Genomic DNA, 22158 nt, shown 5'->3' on the forward strand with positions numbered 1-22158 from the left:
GTTCTACTCCTACATGCTTTTCAAAGTCTTCTGGTCATGTCACATCCAGCTTAACTGACCTGCTGTTGATGTAATAGCACAATGGGAAAAAATTTTCTCTCAATGTCAGCCTGCTGTTTTTGATGCATGGCTGCTGCTAGCATCCGATTCCAGGTGGGTTGCCAGCAGCAGACTAGAAGCAACTGGATGAGCCGATAGGAAATGTTACAATGGAGAGAAAAGGGGACATTCCAGATAACAATCAGCTTGAAAGCAAGTTGCCACACTTATTGGTTGATCTATCACATTCTACAATTCTTTACCAGTCCCAGCTCTGGGATATTTCATTCAGATAAAGGTATGTCCTGGCTTGAGTCTTGGCTAGGGTTTTTATTTTATTTTATATGAATTCTTTACTATATATGCCCTTATCTTAATGTTTGTTTGTTTATGTATTTATATATTTAATTGCATTTGTGTCCCGGAGTCCTCAATTTGAAGGTTTTTGATGGGCAATGCTTCAGGCCCTTTGTAGCCTAAACTACATCATAATTAAGTAAAACTGCTCTATGACATGTCGAAGGAGAGTTCCTTCTTTACAACTCGGATTTTCAACTTCTTATGTGCCCACTCTATCTGGGTTAAAAAGATCCAGACTACCACCAGATGGCAGCTAAGAGGCATGGAAAAAAAACCCTACATCTTTGCTTGTGATTGTAGCCTTAACTTATTAGGATATGCTGTTGCAGCTGCTCGAAGTGGCTACAAGAGAGAAGGTGAGTAGATATAGCCTTGCTCCATAGAGAAGAAGACTTTGCAGTTAGTGATGACAGATGTCTTTGTCCATGCAGGAATTCTCTGGTGCCCCATCGTACCCCGATGCTTTGGGGAATGAGCACCTGCGGCAGGAAAGCGCTGACTCTGCTCAGCAGTGTCTTTGCTGTGAGCGGATTGGGGTTTCTGGGGATTGCGGTGAGCACCGACTACTGGTTGTATTTGGAGGAAGGGATCATCCTGCCCCAAAACCAAAGTACCGAAATCAAGATGTCTCTGCATTCCGGCCTCTGGAGGGTTTGCTTTTTGGCAGGTATGGTGCTTTGGGCGAAGGTTAATCTGGCTTTCCTCGTGCTTCTACTCTTCATGCCTTGAAAGTATTAGGAAATCCCATTAATGTTCCCTTATGATTTAATTTATGTAAATAGTTCTGTTGCTTCCCTCTTTTTATTTTCAGTATTTTAAGGGGGGAGGGGAATGGTTAGCTTATTTTAAAGACGGGGAACCCTTCCCATTAAGTGGTCTGGAACAAATTAAATCTGACACGCAATGTAGGCTTACATAGATGCAGGTCGCATCATTATAGGAATAAAAAATATGCCTGCTAGAAAAACGCATCCAGAAAGGTCTCTAGATAATCCCTGACTTGTGACCACAGTTAAGCCCAAAATTTCTGTTGCTAAGCAAGACAGTTAAGTGAGTTTTGCCCCATGTGATGACCTCTCATGCCACAGTTGTTGAGTGAGTTGCTGCAGTTAAGTTAGTATCAGGGTTGTTAAGCAAATCTGGCTTCCCCTTTGACTATGCTTGTCAGAAGTTCACAAAAGTTGATCACATGACCTTGGGGACACTGAAACCATCATAAAATACATGCCGGTTGCCAAGGGTCTGAATTTTGATTACATGACTATAGGGATGCTGCAATGATTGAAAAGTGGAGAATGGTCATAAATCACTTTTTTTCAGTGCCGTTGTAACTTTGAACAGTCACTAAACAAATAGTTGTAAGTTGTTTACTGCCTGTAGTTAGGAGAAAGAGGAGAGAACAATTCCTAGTAAGAACACCAGGACCACATTCTGGGGAGGGTAAAGTTCTCAATCTTCTCTAGACCTTTTCTATTTTAAAAGTGCCAGTTCTATAATGAATGGCAGGAATACCGCAATCCAGACTCAATGAGTTGCTCAGCTAGGAGACTGGCATTCAGGATCCTTTCAAGAGCTAATTGTCCACAGTCAAACCAGCAACCCAAGAAGAACAAGGAAGCAATGCCCTGTCCCTACCTTGTATTTATTAGCTGTCATTAGAAAGTTGAAACAATAATAAATGTCACAGCTCCAAAACTAACACGAATCAGAAAAATAAGTTTTATACAAATCTCCTTCTTTTGCTCACGATGCTTTACAAGGCCCGTGTTTACGTGGCAGATTTTTGGAGACACAATATGTGCAGTTAGCACTTGTGTGGATGTGTGAATGCTTTTTAAAAGTAAGCAGCAGATTTAGGGGATTTATTTGTATTAGAACTCTTAGGGAGAGGAATGAGTTTAATTATTTTGCTTCCTCTGAAGATGATGTGGACAGGGGGCTCATTCCTGCATTTGGCATTCTAAGGAAAGCTCTGGTTGAGAGCACTGTCGGACTTTCCTTCAGAGCAAATTTACATAGAGATTTGTTTGCCAGTGTGGTGGGAAATAACATAGTTTAGGACTATGATGGGACAGAGAAATAATTAAAGGCCTCCTATGTTTAGAACATAGAACAATAAGGTTGTAAAGGATCTTGAAGGTCTCCTAGTCTAATCCTTTACTTGAGCAGGTGACCCTATACCATTCTGGACAAATGGCTGTCCAGTTTCTTTTGGAAGCCTTCAGTGATGGAGCACCCACAACTTCTGGAGACAAGCCGTTCCACTGGTTAATTGTTCTCACAGTCAGGAAAGTTCTCCTTAGTTCTAGGCTGGATCTCTCTCTGACAAGTTTCCATAGGTTGCTTCTTGTCCTTCCTTCAAGTGCTTTGAGGTCAGTCCCCTCTTCTCCATGACAGACCCTCAAATATTGGAAGACCACTACCATATCTCCCATAGTCCTCTTCATTAGATCAGACATATCCAGTTCTCGCAATCATTCATCAACTATGTAGCTTTCATGCTTTATATATTCTTTCAGCTCTAGGAGAACCCCTATCCCACAATCCCTTAGAAAGCAGTGAATCCATCTATATTTGCTGTTTTGCTTGTGCCATTTTTTACAGTTCGCATGGACTAGCCTGACATCTTTGGAAATTTAGGAACTCATTGATCAGTATTGCAGAAGAGGACAATTGATTTAAAACCTTTAAAATTATTGGTTTTGAATAAAGTTTTTGGGAGTGAAAAAAAGCAGTTCATTTCTCTAAGATTTCTCCTTTTGCAGGTGAAGAACATGGGAGGTGTTTCACAATAGAGTATGTCATGCCCATGAATGTCCAGCTGACCTCTGAATCAACTATCAATGTTTTAAGTAGGTGCTTCCTATTTTGTGGGGCAGGGAAGAATTACCTTTATGTGTCCTTGTGCAGAGAAAAGATAAAGAATCTTAACCTGCAAAAATGCACATAGCCACTAGATGGCACCAAATCGATGAAGAAAACACTTTTTGGTGCCATCTAGTCCTTGTCCAGATCTTTGCAGCACTATTTGAGTAAACAGCTGCATCAGTGGTTGTGGAGGGGAAGGGAGGAAAATCCGGACTGTTGCTTCATTTTCAATTGATTTCTGGTTGTTTTCTTTGAAGGTAGCTCTGTGAAGAGAAAAAAGGGAGAAGGCTGCACTGCTGTTCTAGCTATCTCATTCCACTGGGCCACTGTTGATTTCCATGTAGTGCTGCTGTGATGTGATCAATGTTCAAGCAGCAAACCAATAGGTTATTACTTCAAATAAGAGCTAATGCAGTAAGAGCAATGCTGCCAGACATTCTCCTAGTGTCCATGGCAACAATGCCATCATTCATCAAGTACGGTACTGATCACCAGAAACAGTCTGGAAAGAGAATCCAGGCAATGGATAATGTGGACAGAACATACAATGTTATCCTAGTCAACTTTCACGCAAGTAACAAAGCCCAGAGTATGCAATGACTTGTAGATGTTTTGGACTGCAAACCCCACCATCCCGGACCACTGAAGGAGTTGATATCCAGAGGAAATCAGATTGCCTTGACAAAAATGATACTATAGACAACCCAAAGCCCAAATGAAAGTGATACTGATAGCTTTTCCTTTCAAATCCTTCTCCACCCCACAAAAGAGGAATACAGGCAAATGGAAAGGAAGGGAAACTTCCCTATCACAAATTTGGTTAAGAACATTTAGAAGGAGGCTTATGAATGGATCTAAAATGGTATTGTGGGAGAAGGTCCCACCTACATGGGTAGAAAGGTCAATAAAGCTGTCATTGAAATTTAATATAAGAAGATGTAATCTGTGAAGGTATTATTTGCCCCATTCAGTAGTATGGAATTACCCCATACAGGAGCAGTAGGGCCCTAAGGCCTCTTTTTCTGAGAGGTAGGACAGTATGGCTCTAAATCTGATGCTTTTATCACTACTCTCAAGTGTAGCCTCTTTTTCAGTCTCCCAGCAGCTGCAGTGGAGGTGACCCTTCCCTCCCATTAGATTGACAGGACTTCTGGTGGTGGGCCTTATTCTCTGCTGATGCACATTGTCCACTGAGTGGTTTAGTAATTCAGAAGGTTAGACATACATTACCTCTGCAAGGTTAATCATATCAATCTATGGATTTCCTCACTGCAGCCTTAGCTTTTCAAGTGGACTTAACATTAAAAGAAACACAAGCCAAGGAAACAGATTTGGGGGAAAAATGTAAAATTCATGGAAAGCAGAAAGATTTTTTTCTAAAGTGGGCTTTCTGTAGGCATTTGTCTGTATATTTTTGTAGTGATGTAGGGAATGCCTTCCCATGATATTTGCCTTGTTTCTGAAAGACTGGATAAGAATATATTTACATATTTGGGGTGATTCTGAGATTTAAGGGTTGCTACGAACTGCATAGAAAGATAAAGCAGAAAAAAACCCTGAAAAATTCATGAATTATAAGTACAAATATATCCTTTCTACTTGTAATCTTATTTTGAATCTTAATGACTCTTTCTCACTTATGTTTTTTTATAGAAATGATACGTTCTGCCACCCCGTTCCCACTCGTGAGTCTCTTTTTCATGTTTATTGGATTCATTTTGAGCAACGTTGGGCATATCCGGCCACATAGAACCATCTTGGCCTTCGTGTCTGGAATCTTCTTTATTTTGTCTGGTGAGTTTTAAGATAGCAGCTCTCCCCCCCCCCCCAAAAAAAAATAACCTTTGTTGGAAGGTACATTTGAATTCAAGTCCCTGGGGCAGGCATCTGAGAAGTGATAGAATAGGCAACAATTTGGAATATGAGCCTGTGTGGAATTTAGCTTTTCTTTGTACTGTGACAGCAGTACATTGGGACAGAATATGGTATATAGGGTCTCCTGCTTGAGCAGGGGGTTGGACTAGAAGACCTCCAAGGTCCCTTCCATCTCTGTTCTGATTGATTGAGGAATGCCATAGTTGTGCAATTGCTTAATTATTAGTTTTTCTTTCTTTGAATATGGCTATCTTTGTTATACTATCTATAAAACTAGGCAGGCCTTAATCACTTCAATGATCTGGCTATAATTGTATTTTGTCTTATTATTTGAAATAGACACTGTTCCATTATTGTAATTTATTGTTATCTTATAGAAGTCTGGTCAGAGTCTGTAATTATTGGCATTAGATGATTTTGAGCTAGAGACTATTTCTCACACTGTCACACAAGGTTATAAGAATGAAACAGAGACAGAAAGGATTATACTCATCCTGAGTTACTTGGAGGGAGATTGGAAAAGAAACAGAATCAATCAATCAATTCCAATCAACCCCAGGTATTATAGTTAATTATAAGAATGCTCCAAGAAACAGAAGAGGGTGGGTGTCAGATAACCACTCCACGATAGCAACCTGATTAAAAATGCCCTATTTATTTAAGCTTGCTCCACTGAAAGTGTTTAAATTTTGCATGTAAATCAATCAGATTTTTTTGTTCCTAAGTGATATATCACATAGTCAGTAAATAAAACTCTTCTTTATAATGCCAAAACCTATTACAAGGATGCGTATCAATGGACATCAAGTAGAATTTCCAAATATAATATGCCCGTAAATATAGTAAATAGAACCAAAACCAGATAAAAGAAACTGTATAGCTAAAATTTCCATTAAATTGGATGTTTCCATGACAATTTAGAACAACTCTGTCACATTTTTGCCTTATTCTTGCAACAGCCGATATATGAGACATCTTGTACGTCATTACAATGGCTGTTTTTTTTTTTTTAAAAAAAACCAACAATAATAATTTACTTTTGAAATTACTTTTGAGTATATTTCAACAGAAATATTTGACATAGAAATCTAAATATATAAGGCAAAATAAAATACAACTAGGAAAATCATTTAGCTTAGCAAGATCAAGGAAATATATTTTAGTATTATAAAGATAATAAAATATAAAGAGACATTTTATTTATGTACTTACAGGGCAGATTATAAAAAGAAGTTCTTAAAACAAAAATCAGCAATAAAAGCCCATAGTTTGCTCACAGTTGCAATCTTGGTTATATTTCATTTCCATGTAGCTCTAGGCAAACTTTCTTTGATCTAGAACAGGGGTGTCAAACTGCCGGCCCCCCGGGCCAGTTTCATCATATCAAAGCCGCACCCACCCCATTGCCGGAGTCGCGATACGTCGCAACACGTCACGTGACATGGCGAGTTTAATACCCGTGACCTAGACAGTGTTTCTCAACTTTGACAATTTTAAGGCATGTGGACTTCAACTCCCAGAATTCCACAGCCAGCAATGCTGGCTGTGGAATTCTGGGAATTGAAGTCCACATGCCTTAAAATTGCCAAAGTTGAGAAACACTGACTTAGAACATAATGATGAATGGAATTAGTGTATGAGGCTTGAACTGAAAAGAGTTCTGGAAACATGTCTCCATCTGAGAGGGAAAGCCCATATTTTATTCATAGCATTAACAGAGTATTAAACAAACAACTGTGGCTGCAGAGCTTAAAAGCTTTTACTTATAGTCCCTGATCTACAAGTAGATCAGAAGAAGTGTATCTAAGAATTTAAATCTGTCACTTGATTTAGCACTAAATCCTCATTTCTCAGTAACCACAGATGCAACTAACTATCCCCTATCCACACTTGCAAATGCCCCCTTAAAACAAACTGGGAAAGCTATGGTATTTAGATAGTCTGGGACTTTAATTCCCTTTCACTCCCAGGAGTAGAGATGAGGAGAGTTGCAGTCCTATAACATCTTTCTCTAATTTTGTGTCCATGGTGTCACTTCTCTTAACTCCCCCCCCCCCAGTCCCAGGATGATCATCTGGGAGATAATCTCCAATAATTCTACAATGTTTGCCTATCTTGGCAATATCCAGATGTGTGGATTTCAAATCCCAGAGTTCCACAGCCAGCATGGTCCTTGGTGAGAATTCTGGGACTTGAACTCCAGACACCTGGATATTGCTGTGGTGGTGGTGCTCTTTTCTAGAAGGAACCAGTATGAGGAGATTTCTCCTATAGCAGTTGGTGAGATCATGTGTTTTCTATGGTTCTCTTAAAGCAAGCTGAAGGTTGCTTTGATTCTCTGAAGTAGGCTGTTTTTCCTTCTTGTATATTTTGACAAAACCTTTTGCTTCCCAGGTTTATCTCTGGTGGTGGGGCTTGTATTGTACATCTCCACCATCAATGATGAAATGCTCAATAGAACCAAGGATTCGGAGACGTACTTCACTTACAAATATGGCTGGTCATTTGGTTTTTCTGCCATTTCTTTCCTCCTAACTGAGGTAAGAGGAACTCATTGGACACGCTATGGGAAATACATGTTGTTGTCACCTGATCAGAAACTTGATAACAGAAGTTTGGTATCTTTTCTGTATATTTATTTAGGGGCAAAGAGGGCAAGTACCCAGGGGCCAAGAGGACTGGCAGTGCCCTTGTATTCCATGGCAATCACATTGTGCCATTTTTTTTATTGCTGTTCCTTTAAATTAATAACAAAATAATTCCATCACAGCAGTCTTCCCCCATCTGAGCACCTTGATGTCCATATCCGATCAACAAGTCCCATAATTTTCATCAACAGCCATACTAGGTGGAGAATTCTAGGATTGGAGGTTACATGTCAGAGGTCTGCCATTTATAATAGATAAAATAGTTAAATCTTGACTCCAACATTCAGTGTAATTCAGGCCAGTTTAGACTTCAGACTTTTAATAGCTGTGGAATAGCTATTTGATAACAGTAGAGGGTTTTTTTTCTTGCTTCAAAATAAGGTAAATTAGCTTTACTGCTGGATTTTTCTTCCCTTTCACACAGTATGCCCCTAGGTTGTACCCTATCATTATGACCTCACTAATATCAGAATCAAAATTGTGAAGTTCATACATGTGCCACGCTGTGAAATATTTTCAGAAAGTTATTTTAACTCTAACCGATATTCAGTCCTCTTAGGTATATCACAACCCTGTCTTAAATGTTTGTTCAGTTATCTGCTTATAATAACAGGTAACCTCTCTTCAGTTCCAAAGCATATTTTCAATACTCATTTGTGAGCCATACTGGAAAAACATTTGAAAATGGTACTAGAGAAAAAGCATTTTCCCCTGAGGGAAGGTTTGTAGAACAAAAGGAATCAGGCAATAGACAAATCAGTAAATTGAGCTAAAGTAACAAATTGTTCTGTACTGCCAGGAACTGAGTTGCGCCCAATAACTGTATTTCTCTGTTCAGTTGACATAAATTCTATTCCATCTAAGCAGTTTATCGTAGTTTTCCTGAACACATTTTCAGATCTTGATTCCTCTGTTAGAACAAGTGAGATTTTGTTCCCTTGGGGTTATCTTTTGAAAGAGAGGCAAGCTGGTAAATATATTGGCCTCCCTCTTATATGGAGAACAGTTGTTTGAGGAATCTTCTTTTGAAGGTGCAGCTCATAATCCTATGCTGCCTAAAAGGGGTTGAGACGAATTATAGTGCTGAAGCTGAATGCAAGCGGGAAAGGATAGTTTCCAAGAATATTACTCATATAAGAAAAAAAAGAACAAATCAATTATTCTGTCTTCTTGAAATTGGACGCCTATTAAAGCATTTTTCCCTCTAAGCTATCCAGTGTGGTTGCAGCGATTCTCACCTACCCTCAGAAGCCTTGAATTAGAAGCCCAAAGGAAAGGTCTTTCTCTATAAACATCACAGGTTTCAAAATGGCTTATTGATTTAGAAGACCTGCAAAGGAGTATTTTTGTCAGACAAAAGCGTGGACCAGTGTGACAGTGATTGATGGCTTTTCTGTCAATAGCAAATGAATTGGTACTTAATATTATAGTTCAACTGCAAAGGAGTTCTACCAGCAAAGGTTTCCCACAGATCTGTTCTTTTCAATGAGAAGAGCTCTAATCGTGCCAGATTCTGAGAAATGGCACTGTTGGTGACGAAAGCTGCAGGTATATGTTTCATTGCATGTCTGCCTTGTCTGCTTGGATCAATAGCACATTGCATCCTATCCTTCCACCAGAAGGCCCAGCCAAGTGTCAAAGCATTGCTTTGGTTCTCTCTCTCTGTCTCTCTTGCAGAGTGCGGGTGTCATGTCTGTTTACCTGTTCATGAAAAGATACACTGCTGAAGAGATGTACCGGCCACACTCTGGCTTCTACCGACCCCGTCTTAGCAACTGCTCCGATTACTCAGGCCAGTTCCTTCACCCCGAGGCATGGGTCCGGGGACGCAGCCCTTCTGATATCTCCAGCGATGCTTCCCTCCAAATGAACAGCAATTACCCGGCTCTGCTTAAATGTCCTGATTATGACCAGCTGTCCTCCTCCCCATGCTGAAGGACAACACCCCTCTTGCTTTTTAGGGAACAAAAGGACCACGGAGGCCGTGGGTCCTGAATCTGCACTTTTCTTTTTCCAGTGAATGATAATTAGAAATGGAGGTTTTCCTGCCCATCCCAGCAATGTGCGTAGGAGTAGTCAATAAACTCCAGTGGGGGCTTTGATCCTGCAACTGATCCTTATGCCAGATCCTTAGAGCCAGAGATATACACGATAGCTTGGGCAAAGAAACCCGACCCACTGTGAAAATCTGGATATTGGAAAGGTGGTTATTGGCCAAGGGGAGCTTCTTGATTAGCAGGCTTTTAGCGGAAATGTATTATCACCCTACGAAACAGATGACAATGCCTGATGGATTTAGAAATTCACATCATTACTTAACTTTTTATATATATACAGTATATAACATTAGTATCTCGTTACAGGTAATTCATAATCTAAGCTAAATGTGTATATAGTTAAAAGCATTTCCTCTTTGCATATCATTATCCTAGAAGATTGAAGTGTTCACTGGGAAACACAATTAACTCTCATCAAGAATCACATTCTAATTTGGCATCACATTCATCAAGAATCACATTCTAATTTGATCTCAACTAGATCAAATCTTTTGTTTCTAGAAGAGCAACATCTCAACAATAAAGTGCCTGATGCTGTGTCAGTATAAACAAACTTCTCGTTTTCAAATCACCATAAAGGCTTTATACACTAATAATAAGTTTAGGGCAGATCAACAAATTTTTCTTATTCTGCTGTAAAAACTGACGGAACAAGAGATTTGATGCCCAAAGTGCAATTTAGTAGTGTGGCTTTTGTCAGTTGTGCTATTTCCTTTACTTTTAGTTTCCCCGCAAAGGAATCCAGAGGACTGCTGTGCCAGCATTCAGATTAGATCCTATGTGAAGAAAATTTGCAGAAAGAGGAGCAGGCCTATGATTGCGTATTCAGTATGGATATAGTTATATACAGTGTGTCCACAGTGCATTATATATGCACTGGGTAATATAGTTGTACCAGCTGACAATTCTACACTGTTCAGAGGATTACTTTAGAGATCCAGATTCCAATCTTCTGATTTTTCATGCTCTGAAAAATCTGATGTTCAGCATTCTAGATAAATTCTAAATTTTGATTCATATTATCTTAACCTGTAATCAAAAGCAGATGGAATATCCAGACTTTCCTTTTCCAAAAAATACTTAACAGTGATGGCTACTTATTTCCTTTGTACACTATTAAAAAGTTGAAAAATAATTAGATCTGGAAGCAAGGTTACTTGTGTTCCTCAACTACCACAGGGCCATGTGGCAGATGTACATACATGCGTTCTCATTTACTCACTGTGTTTATCGATGGCTTTTGTTCACTGAATATGTATGCAATAATGAGCCATGTCTTTCAGCTGTACCTAAATATTGAAGATTTTAGTTCTCCAAGTCAAGCAAGGGAAGAAAAAAAATGGGAATTATGCTATCTTGATAAATGTTGAAGCCTGCAGAGTCACCTATGTATGAGTTGGGCGGCTACATAAATTTGTTTAATAAATAATAAATAAAGCTACAGTACTATGTGCACTCAAAAATCTGAACGTGTGCTAATCACGAGCACTAAGAAAAGTAGCTTACTACACTTACACTTCTAGTACAACCTTCGATTAAGTTAATCTCTCTCTTCTCTCTCCATGTAATGGCAATATATCTGTATTCATCTGACAGCTTATTTTGTAGGACATCCACTTGCGGTTCCTGATAACGCAAAGCGATTCCTGATAAGGCAAAGTGACACAAATGTGTCTGCTGCTGTTTTCTTTTCATCCAGGAGAAGCAAAGAGAACCATTCCAGTCTGCGCAGAAGAAACCCAGCCTTGTCTGTTTGCTTATTTATTAGCAAGTGGCTTTTATGCCACTTCAGTCAAAGTGAATCAGCGTGCTCTAAAAAGTGCTGTACCCATGATAATAATTCCACAACTGGTTTTGTTTTAAATTCATAGTATTTTATGTACTGTTAACATGAGTAAATATTCTGTTTCTCTCAAACTATTCGGTACTCTGTTCTTACTTTTTTTTTCATTTTCAAGTCACAGTTGTACATTCTGTGTGTCATGTGTGTGTTTTAGCTTTGTGGCTGATTTTTAAGACTGGTTAAGGAGTAAGTAGAAAAATCTCAAGGCGCTGTTTAAAATGAAAATACTGTTTCAGCCAGGAACAGTTTTCATCAAGTCTGGAAGAGATGTTTTCCTCTATTTCCTTTCACAGTTTTCAATCCTGGATAGGTAACACAACTTCATTTTAGGCTAGTTCACATATAAAGCTTAGCCACATATGTAATCAGAACATATCTCAGCATTAAACTCAAAAAAGCGAAGGTTTCATTTTGAAAAAGTACAGCTTAGAACAGGGGTGAGCAAACTATGGCAACTGCAACCTGTGGACTTCAACTCCCAGAATTCCTGAGCCACCACAGGTCGTAAAGTTGCCATAGTTGCCCACCCTGGCTTAGAATATGGTACAGTTTTTTTTTATTTATACAGTTATTTTATTTATACAGTTATTTTATTTATACAGTTATTTATTTACTTATTAAATTTCTTCTCCCTGTCCTTTAAAAAATGTCATGACAGCTCAGTGCTGTAAGCTAGGCTGAGAAAAAAATAACTGGAAGAAGATCATCTACTGAACTTTATCAACAAATAAGAATTTCGATCTGCATGTCCCATTCAAAGTACAGCCAATAGCCATAATATTAGAGGAAGGGTAGTAAGAGTTCCCTGTCCAAAAGGATAGTGTTGGATTGGATATGAACAGTATTTTTCCGCAAATTCATTTAGGCATAAAACATTCATTGATTTGGATACAAGGGCTAAATCCAAAGCATATCTGACTGACATGTGAGCGACTTAGTTTCATTCATTCACTTGTTCTCCTTGATTCCCAAAACAGGGAAGAAGTAGAAGTCAGTAAATAACACCCAGTAAAAGTACTCATACTTCAGTCATGTGTGCCTCACTAGGACTCTTCCTAGCCAAAACAAGGAAACAAGAGACTGCTTTTTTCTAAGTCTTTTGTAGTTCTTGCATTAGGCCAGGGTTCTCCAATTTTGTCAGCTTTAAGACTTGGGGACTTCGACTCCCAGAATTCCCCTGCCAGTCATGCATGCTGGCTGGAGAATTCTGCGAGTTGAAGTCCATATGTCTTAAAAGTTGCCAAGTTTGGAGACCTGCGTTAAGCTGAATACAGAGAGTCCTCAACTTAAGATCACAATTGAGCCCAAAATTTATGTTGTTAAGTGAGAAAGTTGTTGGCTCCCCCATTGACTTTGCTTGTCAGAAGGCTGCAAAAGAGTAATTTTGATGCTTTCTCAGGAGTATAGGTAGACCTCGACTTGCGGCCAGAATTGAGCCCAAAATTTGCATTGCTAACTAAGAGTTTTGCTCCGTTTTACGACTCCGTTAAGTGAGTTTTGCTCCGTTTTACGACTTTTCTTGCCACGTTTTTTAAGTGAATCACTGCGGTTGTTAAGGTAGTAACACGGTTGTTAAGTGAATCTGGCTTCCCCATTGACTTTGCTTGTCAGAAGGTCACAAAGGCATCTGAATATAAGTCACATGACATTGGGGATGCCACAATGGTCATAAGTGTGAAAAATGGTCTTAAGTCACTTTTTTTCAGTGCCATTGTAACTTTGAACAGTCAATAAACGAATGAACTGTTCTAAGACTACCTGTATTTCCTTACCACCAACTTCAAGCACTTGCAGAAAAATTAATTTTAATCATTAGAAATCATATTTACTGATGGAGGCCTGGAGAATATTTACTTTCTGTCTTTTCAGCATAGTCAATTCAGTTATGGGTAGTATAATTCACATAATATCAAGATATAAAATAATTCATAATATATTCCATAATTATTATGGAATTCATAATTTTGGAATATAGCAGTGGATGACAAACTAATTACAAGTGTGCCATTGAAAAGAGGCTGAGCTGACTGCTAATGGAAGGGGATTTAATCATATATTTCACGGATTAATTTTACACTGCAAAAGCTGTATGTCTCTACTCCGATTTTCTTTCAGCAACCTTCAATTTAATAGTAACTGGCAATAGATTACCATGTCCTCTTTTTCTCTCATGTATGCCACTATAGCTAAAAGTTTTTTGTAAAAAATAAATAAATACCGTATGCTGCTTACCCCCATCCTTTTTAAAATATATTACTGCACAGTAGTCAAACTCTCTAGTCCTTATTGTCATGGGAACAGAAATAACGAAGTTTGATTCATGGCTCAGTATAACTAGTTAGTTAAAAAGAACAAAACAAAGGCATTACCTTCCTCCAGTGATTTCTAAACTACAATTGGACTGGTAGTTCAGTAACGTTTGATGATCACCGCACACATGGTAGATTTGATTAATACTCTGAGAATAGTTTAGCTCTGTTCTTTCGATTAGAAAATGTTTATAGGAGACTATATTTGCCTAGGACAATAGCATGAAATATGATTCATGTTGTAAATAAAGTCATTTCTAAGCAGGCAAAACTAGTATGTATCTTGAGATTATTTTATATCTTGATATTATGTGAATTATACACCCATAACTGAATATTCTGCTTGACTATGTTGAAAAGACAGAAAGTAAGAATTCTCCAGGCCTCCATCAGTAAATATTCCGTGAAAATGCAAAATACATCCCAGTATGAATTAAAGATTTTGACGATCGTCCTCAACTCAAGCAAATCACCTGAAACAATTGGAGGGCTGAAAAGGAACAAAATATAAATGTTTCTATATATATTTCATATACCAGGGATAGGGAACCTTGGCTCTTTTATGACTTGTGGACTTCAACTCCCAGAATTCCTGAGCCAGCATGGGAGTTGAAGTCTACAAGTCATAAAAGAGCCAAGGTTCCCCACCCCTGCCATATACTGTATATTCACTGGGATCCTGAGTAAAGGGTGAATTCTGGATTTCTAATTATAGCCGTTTCATTTGCAAATACAGGTGGTCCTCAGCTTATGACTACAACTGCGCCCAAAATTTATCTTAAGTGACACATTTGTTAAGTGAGTTTTGTCCCATTTTGCAACCTTTGTGCCACAGTTAAGTGAATCACTGCAGTTGATAAGTTAGTAACATGGTTGTTAAATGAATCTGGCTTTCCCATTGATTTTGCTTGCCAAAAGGTTGCAAAAGGGGATTGCAGGACTTTGGGACACGGCAATGGTCATAAATTTTGATCACATTGTGGAGCTGCTGCAAAGGTCATAAGTGTGAAAAATGGTCTTCAGTCACTTTTTTCAGTGCCGTTGTCTTTGAACGGTCACTAAATGAACTGTTGTAAGTTGGGGACTATCTGTATATAAGAACTGCATAGTGCAAGTAAATATACTCCTATAAGTTAGCAGACTTACTCCAGTCCTGCAACACATTTTCAGAATAAAAGTCTGTATGCCTTCCTCTGTCAGATTGACCTCCTTCAATTCAAACTCAAGGCTTTAAATTTTGGCTTTTCCTGTGCATCATTCCCAAAAGGGTTTTTTGGTCAAGACTCTTTACTATACATTTAGATTAATGAAATGAAATACTTGGAGAAATTCGTTCATCAACACAAAGTTGTAACTTCTTACTCTTAACTGGAAATCTGGAAATAATTTGAGGATTAAAAGCCAGAGTTTGTATTATTTCTTAGATCCACGTACATCCTATCTATCTGTGTACAAGTACTCTGAGGAGAAATTAGATCATTTGATAAATGTATTTCTTTCTTACAAATGCAATAAATTGCTTTTATTGCTATTTAAAATGTAATGGTATCACATTTGTTTCAGCATGGATCTGAGTCCCTTTTCCTGAGCTATTTTCAGCCTTATTGATTGGGCCTCCCAAAGAGATTTTTTCCTATGGAAACAAGCACGAGACTGCACTGCAAAGTCATAGTCTTGCTTGTATATCTCACTGAATACCCTGGGAGTTATTTTGACTTAAGCATATTCAATTAATTCCTTTTTCTTTGACAAGAGTGTGAATGTATTAGCACACCTGTGTTATCACACATTGCAGTACACTAAAATGACATTAGTTTATTTTTGCCTTTGCAAACTTTAAATTTAAATCAGGCCTTTAACCCATCACATGTGAATTGTGGCTTGTTCGACAAACCATGGCCAAGAACTTTTTTTTTACTTATTTGCATCTATATTCTCCAAATCAATCAACTCTGGATGGTGACGGTATACAATAAAACAGAATACATAATCCACAGTACAACAGTGTGCCTGACTCTAACATAACTAAAAAGGGCTCCCAAGTCTCCATCTACAGTACACAGATCAAATGCCTACTTCAAAAGAAGAGTACTCCAAGCTTTCTGCAGTGTCCAGAGTAATGAGCCCAGCCTTCTCTCTGGGGGCAGCATTGGGATTGGGCAGCTGTTGCCTTTATGGTTTAAGTATTTCTCCAAAGGTTGAGGCAGTGGAAATTCCAAAGTGCTACCAGCTCTGAGTAAGAAGCTGGCATGTCTCCCCATGCACCTTTGTGGCAAAGGTTTCAGCTAAAATATTCATGATCTCCAAAGCTGCAAAGCCCTGTCAAAAGACTCTTCTGTTGCTAACATTTATGAATCAGGCATCCTCAGAAGTCTTTGGCATAACAAGGAACAGAAATCCTGTGTAGCGGTTGAACTACTAAAGACTTAATGACTGGTGTACGTAAAAAAAACAAACTCAAGAAATATCACTGATGCACATTTTGAAAAAAACCCCAAGTCCCCAGGATAGAAAAATAGGACTCTTGACCTTGGAAGCACCTCAGATATCAGTGAAAGGTTACTTGATATATGTGTGTGGATGTGTTTTTTTGCACTCCTATTTTGCACCTTGGGAGAAAGGGAAAAGATTATGACACTCCAAATGTCATCTTATAGAAGTTTGGGCCTAACCATAGTGTGGCTCTCCCTGTAGTTCTGTGCTTATGTTCAAAAGAACCACTGTCATGATGGAACAGCTTCTACTCACACAAGATTGTTCTAGTTCAGGGGTAGGCAACCTTGGCTCTTTTATGTAATAATAATAATAATAATAATAATAATAATAATAATAATAATAATAATAATAATAATAATAGTAGTAGTAGTAGTAGTAGTAGTAGTAGTAGTAGTAGTAGTAGTAGTAGTAGTAGTAAAGTTGGAAGGGACCTTGAAGGTCATCTAGTCCAACCCCCTGCTCAGGCAGGAAACCCTATACCATGCTGGCTCAGGAATTCTGGGAGTTCAAGTCCACAAGTCATAAAAGAGCCAAGGTTGCCTACCCGTTCTAGTTTCTTTAAGAATAATGGCACCTGGTGATGTCATAATTGAGACTCCTCCCACCATATTGTGGCCTTCTGGAATGAACAGAGTACCTTTGGGTGAGTCTCATTCCCTAGTGATTTTTGGTTTGGTTTATCTGCCTAGCACTGACAATTTTGCAACCTGGATAGGTTTTAAGAATGTAAGGTTGCAGTCTTCTTCAGTTTGATGCTCCACAGTGCTGTGGAAGTAATGCAAACTGTACTTCAACAAACCTAGGAAATAGGAACCCTCAGGGTGGCTTGTTGTTTCCTCCGTGACTGCTGATGTCTTATTTCTTTGTACATTCAGTTAGTTGTTTAGCGTTTCTACAAGAAAAGTAGACGTAGCTGCCTGAAGGCGGTTGACCTTTTAAGCACAGAAAGTAGAATAGCAAATGTTTAAAGACAAGGATGAGAAGACTAAGAAACCAGGTTGCAGAGCAATTAGTCTGAAAAGCAAAGAAAAGTAATGTTGGGAGTATCATCAGGATGTAACCAAAAGGAGACAGAGAATAGAATTACATATTCAGTTACCATTATCTTTATTCACTTATTATTAAATTTATAGTCCAATTTTCTGTTTGGATAGGTCAACTTTCAATTAAAGCATACAATTTTAGTGGCATTCAAATTTAAAAAAAATTAGACAATTAAAAAGCTCTGTTTTTAATTATATTAAAGAAATGTAAGGATATTTTAAAGGCATTAAAATGACTAATGATACAGGAGAGACCTCCAGTGTAATTGATTATTGCATCTGCTGATAGATTTTTTTTCATAAAGGACACAAGCACATACACCAATGAATCTTGCATTTACAAGTACAATGTTTCACCTGACATGGCAACTCACCACTTACTTGTTAATTTTGGTGTGTGTGTGTACTTCTCCAGAAATTGCTTGCCATATATAAATGGTTATGGTTAATAATTGAATAACAGAGTTGGAAGGGACCTTGGAGGTCTTCTAGTCCAACCCCCTGATCAAGCAAGAGACCCTATATCATTTCAGACAAATGGTTGTCCAATCTCTTATTTAAAACCTCCCCTTGTTGGAGCACCCACAACCTTTGAAGGCATTCCACTGATTAAATGTTCACTGTCAGGAAATTTTTCTCCTTAGTTTAGATTGCTTCTCTCCTTGATTACTTTCCATCTATTGTTTCTTATCTTGCCTTCGGTGCTTTGGAAAATAGATTATAAAATAAGTTGGTGGGCTGTATGTATTAAAATAGTGAGGACTAGAATGCAACAGAAAGAAAGGAATTTCAAAAATAAGCTCCTGCCCACTGTTCCAATAGAGCTGTCTGAATTGTAGGGGGCTCTGCAATATCTTGATGAAACTTGGTTCCATCTGAATTGGGACTTGTGAAGAATAAAATTCAACTGCAAAAATGTTGGAAAGCAAAACAAGATTTATTGAAGCGTTTGCAAAGGCTGGTGGACCTCTATATGTGCAAGCAAGAGACCCCACATAAGATTAGTTCATCATAAACCTTTATACCCTTCCCGTAGGTTTCACCACATCCTTCCTTTCAAGACCCAGTTGATAGGTCTGGTCTGGTCACATGCTTTTCGACCACCTATAATGCTTAAAATTAGTTAAGCCCATTTTGTCACCCAAACTTGCTAAGCCCTAGCTTGCCCCTTCACTGCTCACCTCTCTGGTATTTCCTTATCAGTTCCCTTCTTTATCTGTACAATACAGTAACTGGTACATGCTTCCAGCCAGAAACTATCTATGCCATAGTTTTAGCAGAGTTCATCCATCGGTTAAACATGGCTGTGCTCTGGATATATATAATAAAGTGGCTATTCTTTAAAATACTAACCCTAGGTAGTTTGAATAAAAAATAAACCTTATATAAATTGGATAATATGTCATTTATAATCTACATTATGGAAAATTACAACTTATTATGTTATATCTCACAGGACTCGTAATTTATTTAACCAGCATTGTAACTAAGGCTCCAATGCAGCATATTGCAAAGGAAGAGAACAATTCTGTTATTTCTCCACAACTGCAAATGAACTAATAATGCTAACTAGCCAAGGAGGTGGAGAATGCAGAACTGCCATCTGTTTGCAAAGGCAAGATGGAAAGTTTGGCCTATGAAGGTCAAGCTCTTTCTATGATAGGTTGGAAGAAACAATCGGAAAGATCTTGGAAGCAAGGGCTTTATGATCAGTAAGATATTTGACAAGGCTGGCTAAGAAGATATGTTTTCTTACTTGTTTTGGATGTCCTTTGGGTTGAAAACCTGCTGCCTGGGTTTGCACATTGCACTGACTAAGGTAAAATGTAATTTGCTTTTTTCCACACAATGTTATGCAAAGCTTTCTAACTATGGTTAAGCAAATCACACACTCTGTGCCTTGTTATCTGTGGCATGCAACATTATCATCTCAAAGGGTCCTCCTGGCAAGTACTTGGAGCCTTCTCAAACATTCCTTGATGTGTGTGGGGGAGCATACATAGGATCTTAGATTTTGGGGGGAAATTCAGGAGATGAAGAAAAATTTCTATTCTTAATTTGTGAATAATTATAACTTGCTGGCAGCACTGATACCTTAGCTATACATTGATCTCCTGATAGCTGCTGATCTCCACAGCTGCTGATTATGTAGACCAGGGGTGTCAAACTGCTGGCCCGTGGGCCAGACGCATCACATGGAAGCCACGCCCACCCCATTGCCAGCAATGGCAAAACTGGCCCGATACATTGGGTGACGTCGCGAGTTTGACATGCCTGATGTAGACACACACAGCATGTAAGCATGTTCCCCTAAACTCCACTGAAGATGTTACCTAGCCTGGTAACGAAATGTTCAGAAATCAACCCACAAGCTTAGAGAATGAACTTCACGCTCATGTGGGCATGTGTGTAATGACAAATATATGTGAGAATAAAGGGTCCTTGGTGCGCTCTGAGCTTGCTTGTTTTCTTGCAGATATTTCATTACCCAAACTGGGCAACAATCATCAATGCTAGTAAGGAGTGCAGTTTGCTGTAAATTTATATTCTGGTGGTGTTGGTGGGGGTGGTCTTAGAGATTCTTTGGTTGGGTTGTTTACTGCTGGCTCTTTGGCAGTTTCTTGATTGGGGTATTGTTTACTTGACTGTTGGTCTGTTGTTAACCTTGGAATTAATCTATGCTGATCTGGGTGCTGATTGCTGGTGGAGAGGTGCTGAGTCTATTTGTTTTTTTGGGGGCTGGGCGATAGTCTCTTTTGCATAGTCTATAGATGTTGTTAATGTCTATGTGTCTATTGATGGCTGATTTGTCAGAGTGCCAGGCTTCTAGAAAATCCCTGGCATTTTTGGACTTGGCTTAATCTAGGATGGTCATGTTTTCCCAATTGAAACTAGGGTTAAATCTATCTGTATGTTGTAAAATTAAAGAATTTTCATCATCTTCTGACTGCTAATTGGTGTTTGTGGATACAGTCTTCTGCCTGTTTGTCCTAAATAGTGGTTGTTGCAGTCCTTACATTGTATGTTGTAGATGACTCCTGTTTTTTCTTCTGGGGTTGTTGGGTCTTTTGGTCTGCTTAGGATGTTTGAAGGGTTTAGTTGGCTTGTGTGCTACCCTGATTCCACGTGGTGTAGCAGTCTTTTAGTGGTTTCTGAGATATTCTTGATGTATGGCAGTGTAATTCTTTTTAGGGTTTGTGTTGGCTGTGCTGTATTGGATTGAGTGGTCAAGGTCTTTTTGATAAAGTTGCGTGGATATCCATTTTGTTGGAATATGTTGTATCGATGCTCTATTTCCTTTTTTTGCTGTTCCGGGTTGCTATAGTGCAGACATGTCAAACTCGCGATGTCATGTGACATCGCGCAATGTATTGGGACAGTTTTGCCATTGCCGGCAATGGGGTGGGCATGGCTTTTGGATGACGCATCCGGCCCGTGGGCCGGCAGTTTGACACCCCTGCTATAGTATGTTTGGGCTCGTTTAAATAAAGTCCTTGTTCCTTTTTTTTAAAAGGAACACTATACCTTTTAAAATTACATCTTATAAATGTGGCTGTTTCTGGATAGGTGAAACTGGGTAAACTTTGGATCTCCTTGCTCAGTAGTTACCTGGATGGCTGGAAAGATGCTTTTGCATACCACATCTGGCTTGGGGGCTGCTCTCCAAGACCCCCTCAACTGATCTTTAAAATATAAAATCTCTCCTTGCCGGATTCCTTGGGCTCTGTTGGGAGCACTGGTTTCTGCTCTTGCTTTAAAAAGGCATATAGTAGTAGTAGTAGTAGTAGTAGTAGTAGTAGTAGTAGTAGTAGTAGTAGTAGTAGTAGTAATAATAATAATAATAATAATAATAATAATAATAATAATAATAATAATAATAATAATAATAAAGTTGGAAGGGACCTTGGAGGTCATCGAGTCCAACCCCCTGCTCAGGCAGGAAACCCTATACCATTTCAGACAAATGGCTATCCAGTCTCTTCTTAAAAACTTCCAGTGTTGGAGCATTTACCACTTCTGGAGGCTGGTGGTTCCACTGGTTAATCGTTCTAACTGTCAGGAAGTTTCTCCTTAGTTCTAGGTTGCTTTTCTCCTTGATTAGTTTCCATCTGTTGCTTCTCGTCCTGCCTTCAGGCGCCTTGGAGAATAGCTTGACTCCCTCTTCTTTGTGGCAGCCCCTGAGATATTGGAACACTGCTATCATGTCCCCCCTCGTCCTTCTCTTCATTAAACTAGACATACCCAATTCCAGCAACCTTTCCTCATATGTTTTAGCCTCCAGTCCCCTAATCATCTTTTAATCTTGATCTCTTCTACACTTGCAGAATCCCAATGGAAGCAGCCTCTAGTGCTCAGGTAAAGTTTTAGCAATTCTTAGAAGAGATGGAAAAACTGGGCAATTAACATGTCATTAGATGTCATGATTTTTATAGATGGCTAATGTATATGTAAAAGGCAACTGGGAACAAACTGTGATGTCCACTGAGAGAAAATTATTATAGAAAAGGTAGAATTTTTTGAGATTTTTTCCCCTCATATTTCTGATAGCTGCTGTTCTAGCAGTTGTTGTATAGCACCCCCTTCTGTGCCAATAAGAAACAGCATTTTAAAGGCTTCCTT

General features: G+C 38.8%; 1 protein-coding gene across 1 annotated transcript; it reads left to right on the top strand.

Moving 5' to 3' along the window:
- The first annotated feature begins 858 nt into the window (after positions 1 to 858).
- CACNG5 (calcium voltage-gated channel auxiliary subunit gamma 5) lies at positions 859 to 9725 on the top strand. The gene is made up of 5 exons (XM_015825887.2): positions 859 to 1066; positions 3165 to 3251; positions 4921 to 5061; positions 7537 to 7682; positions 9468 to 9725. Exons 1-5 carry the CDS (start codon positions 859 to 861, stop codon positions 9723 to 9725), a joined length of 840 nt encoding a protein of 279 aa, XP_015681373.2.
- Positions 9726 to 22158: the final 12433 nt, after the last annotated feature.

This window comes from Protobothrops mucrosquamatus, unplaced genomic scaffold, assembly GCF_001527695.2.
Source record: "Protobothrops mucrosquamatus isolate PMUCROS unplaced genomic scaffold, P.Mucros_1.0 scaffold2868, whole genome shotgun sequence".
NCBI classification, from domain to species: Eukaryota; Metazoa; Chordata; class Lepidosauria; order Squamata; family Viperidae; genus Protobothrops; species Protobothrops mucrosquamatus.

Excerpts from the sequence above, each read along its gene's own strand:
- CACNG5 (XM_015825887.2), top strand. The coding sequence starts at position 859 with ATGCTTTGGGGAATGAGCACCTGCGGCAGGAAAGCGCTGACTCTGCTC. Across the intron at positions 3,252-4,920 it reads ATCAACTATCAATGTTTTAA|AAATGATACGTTCTGCCACC; the intron begins GTAGGTGCTTCC and ends GTTTTTTTATAG. Across the intron at positions 7,683-9,467 it reads TTTCTTTCCTCCTAACTGAG|AGTGCGGGTGTCATGTCTGT; the intron begins GTAAGAGGAACT and ends TCTCTCTTGCAG.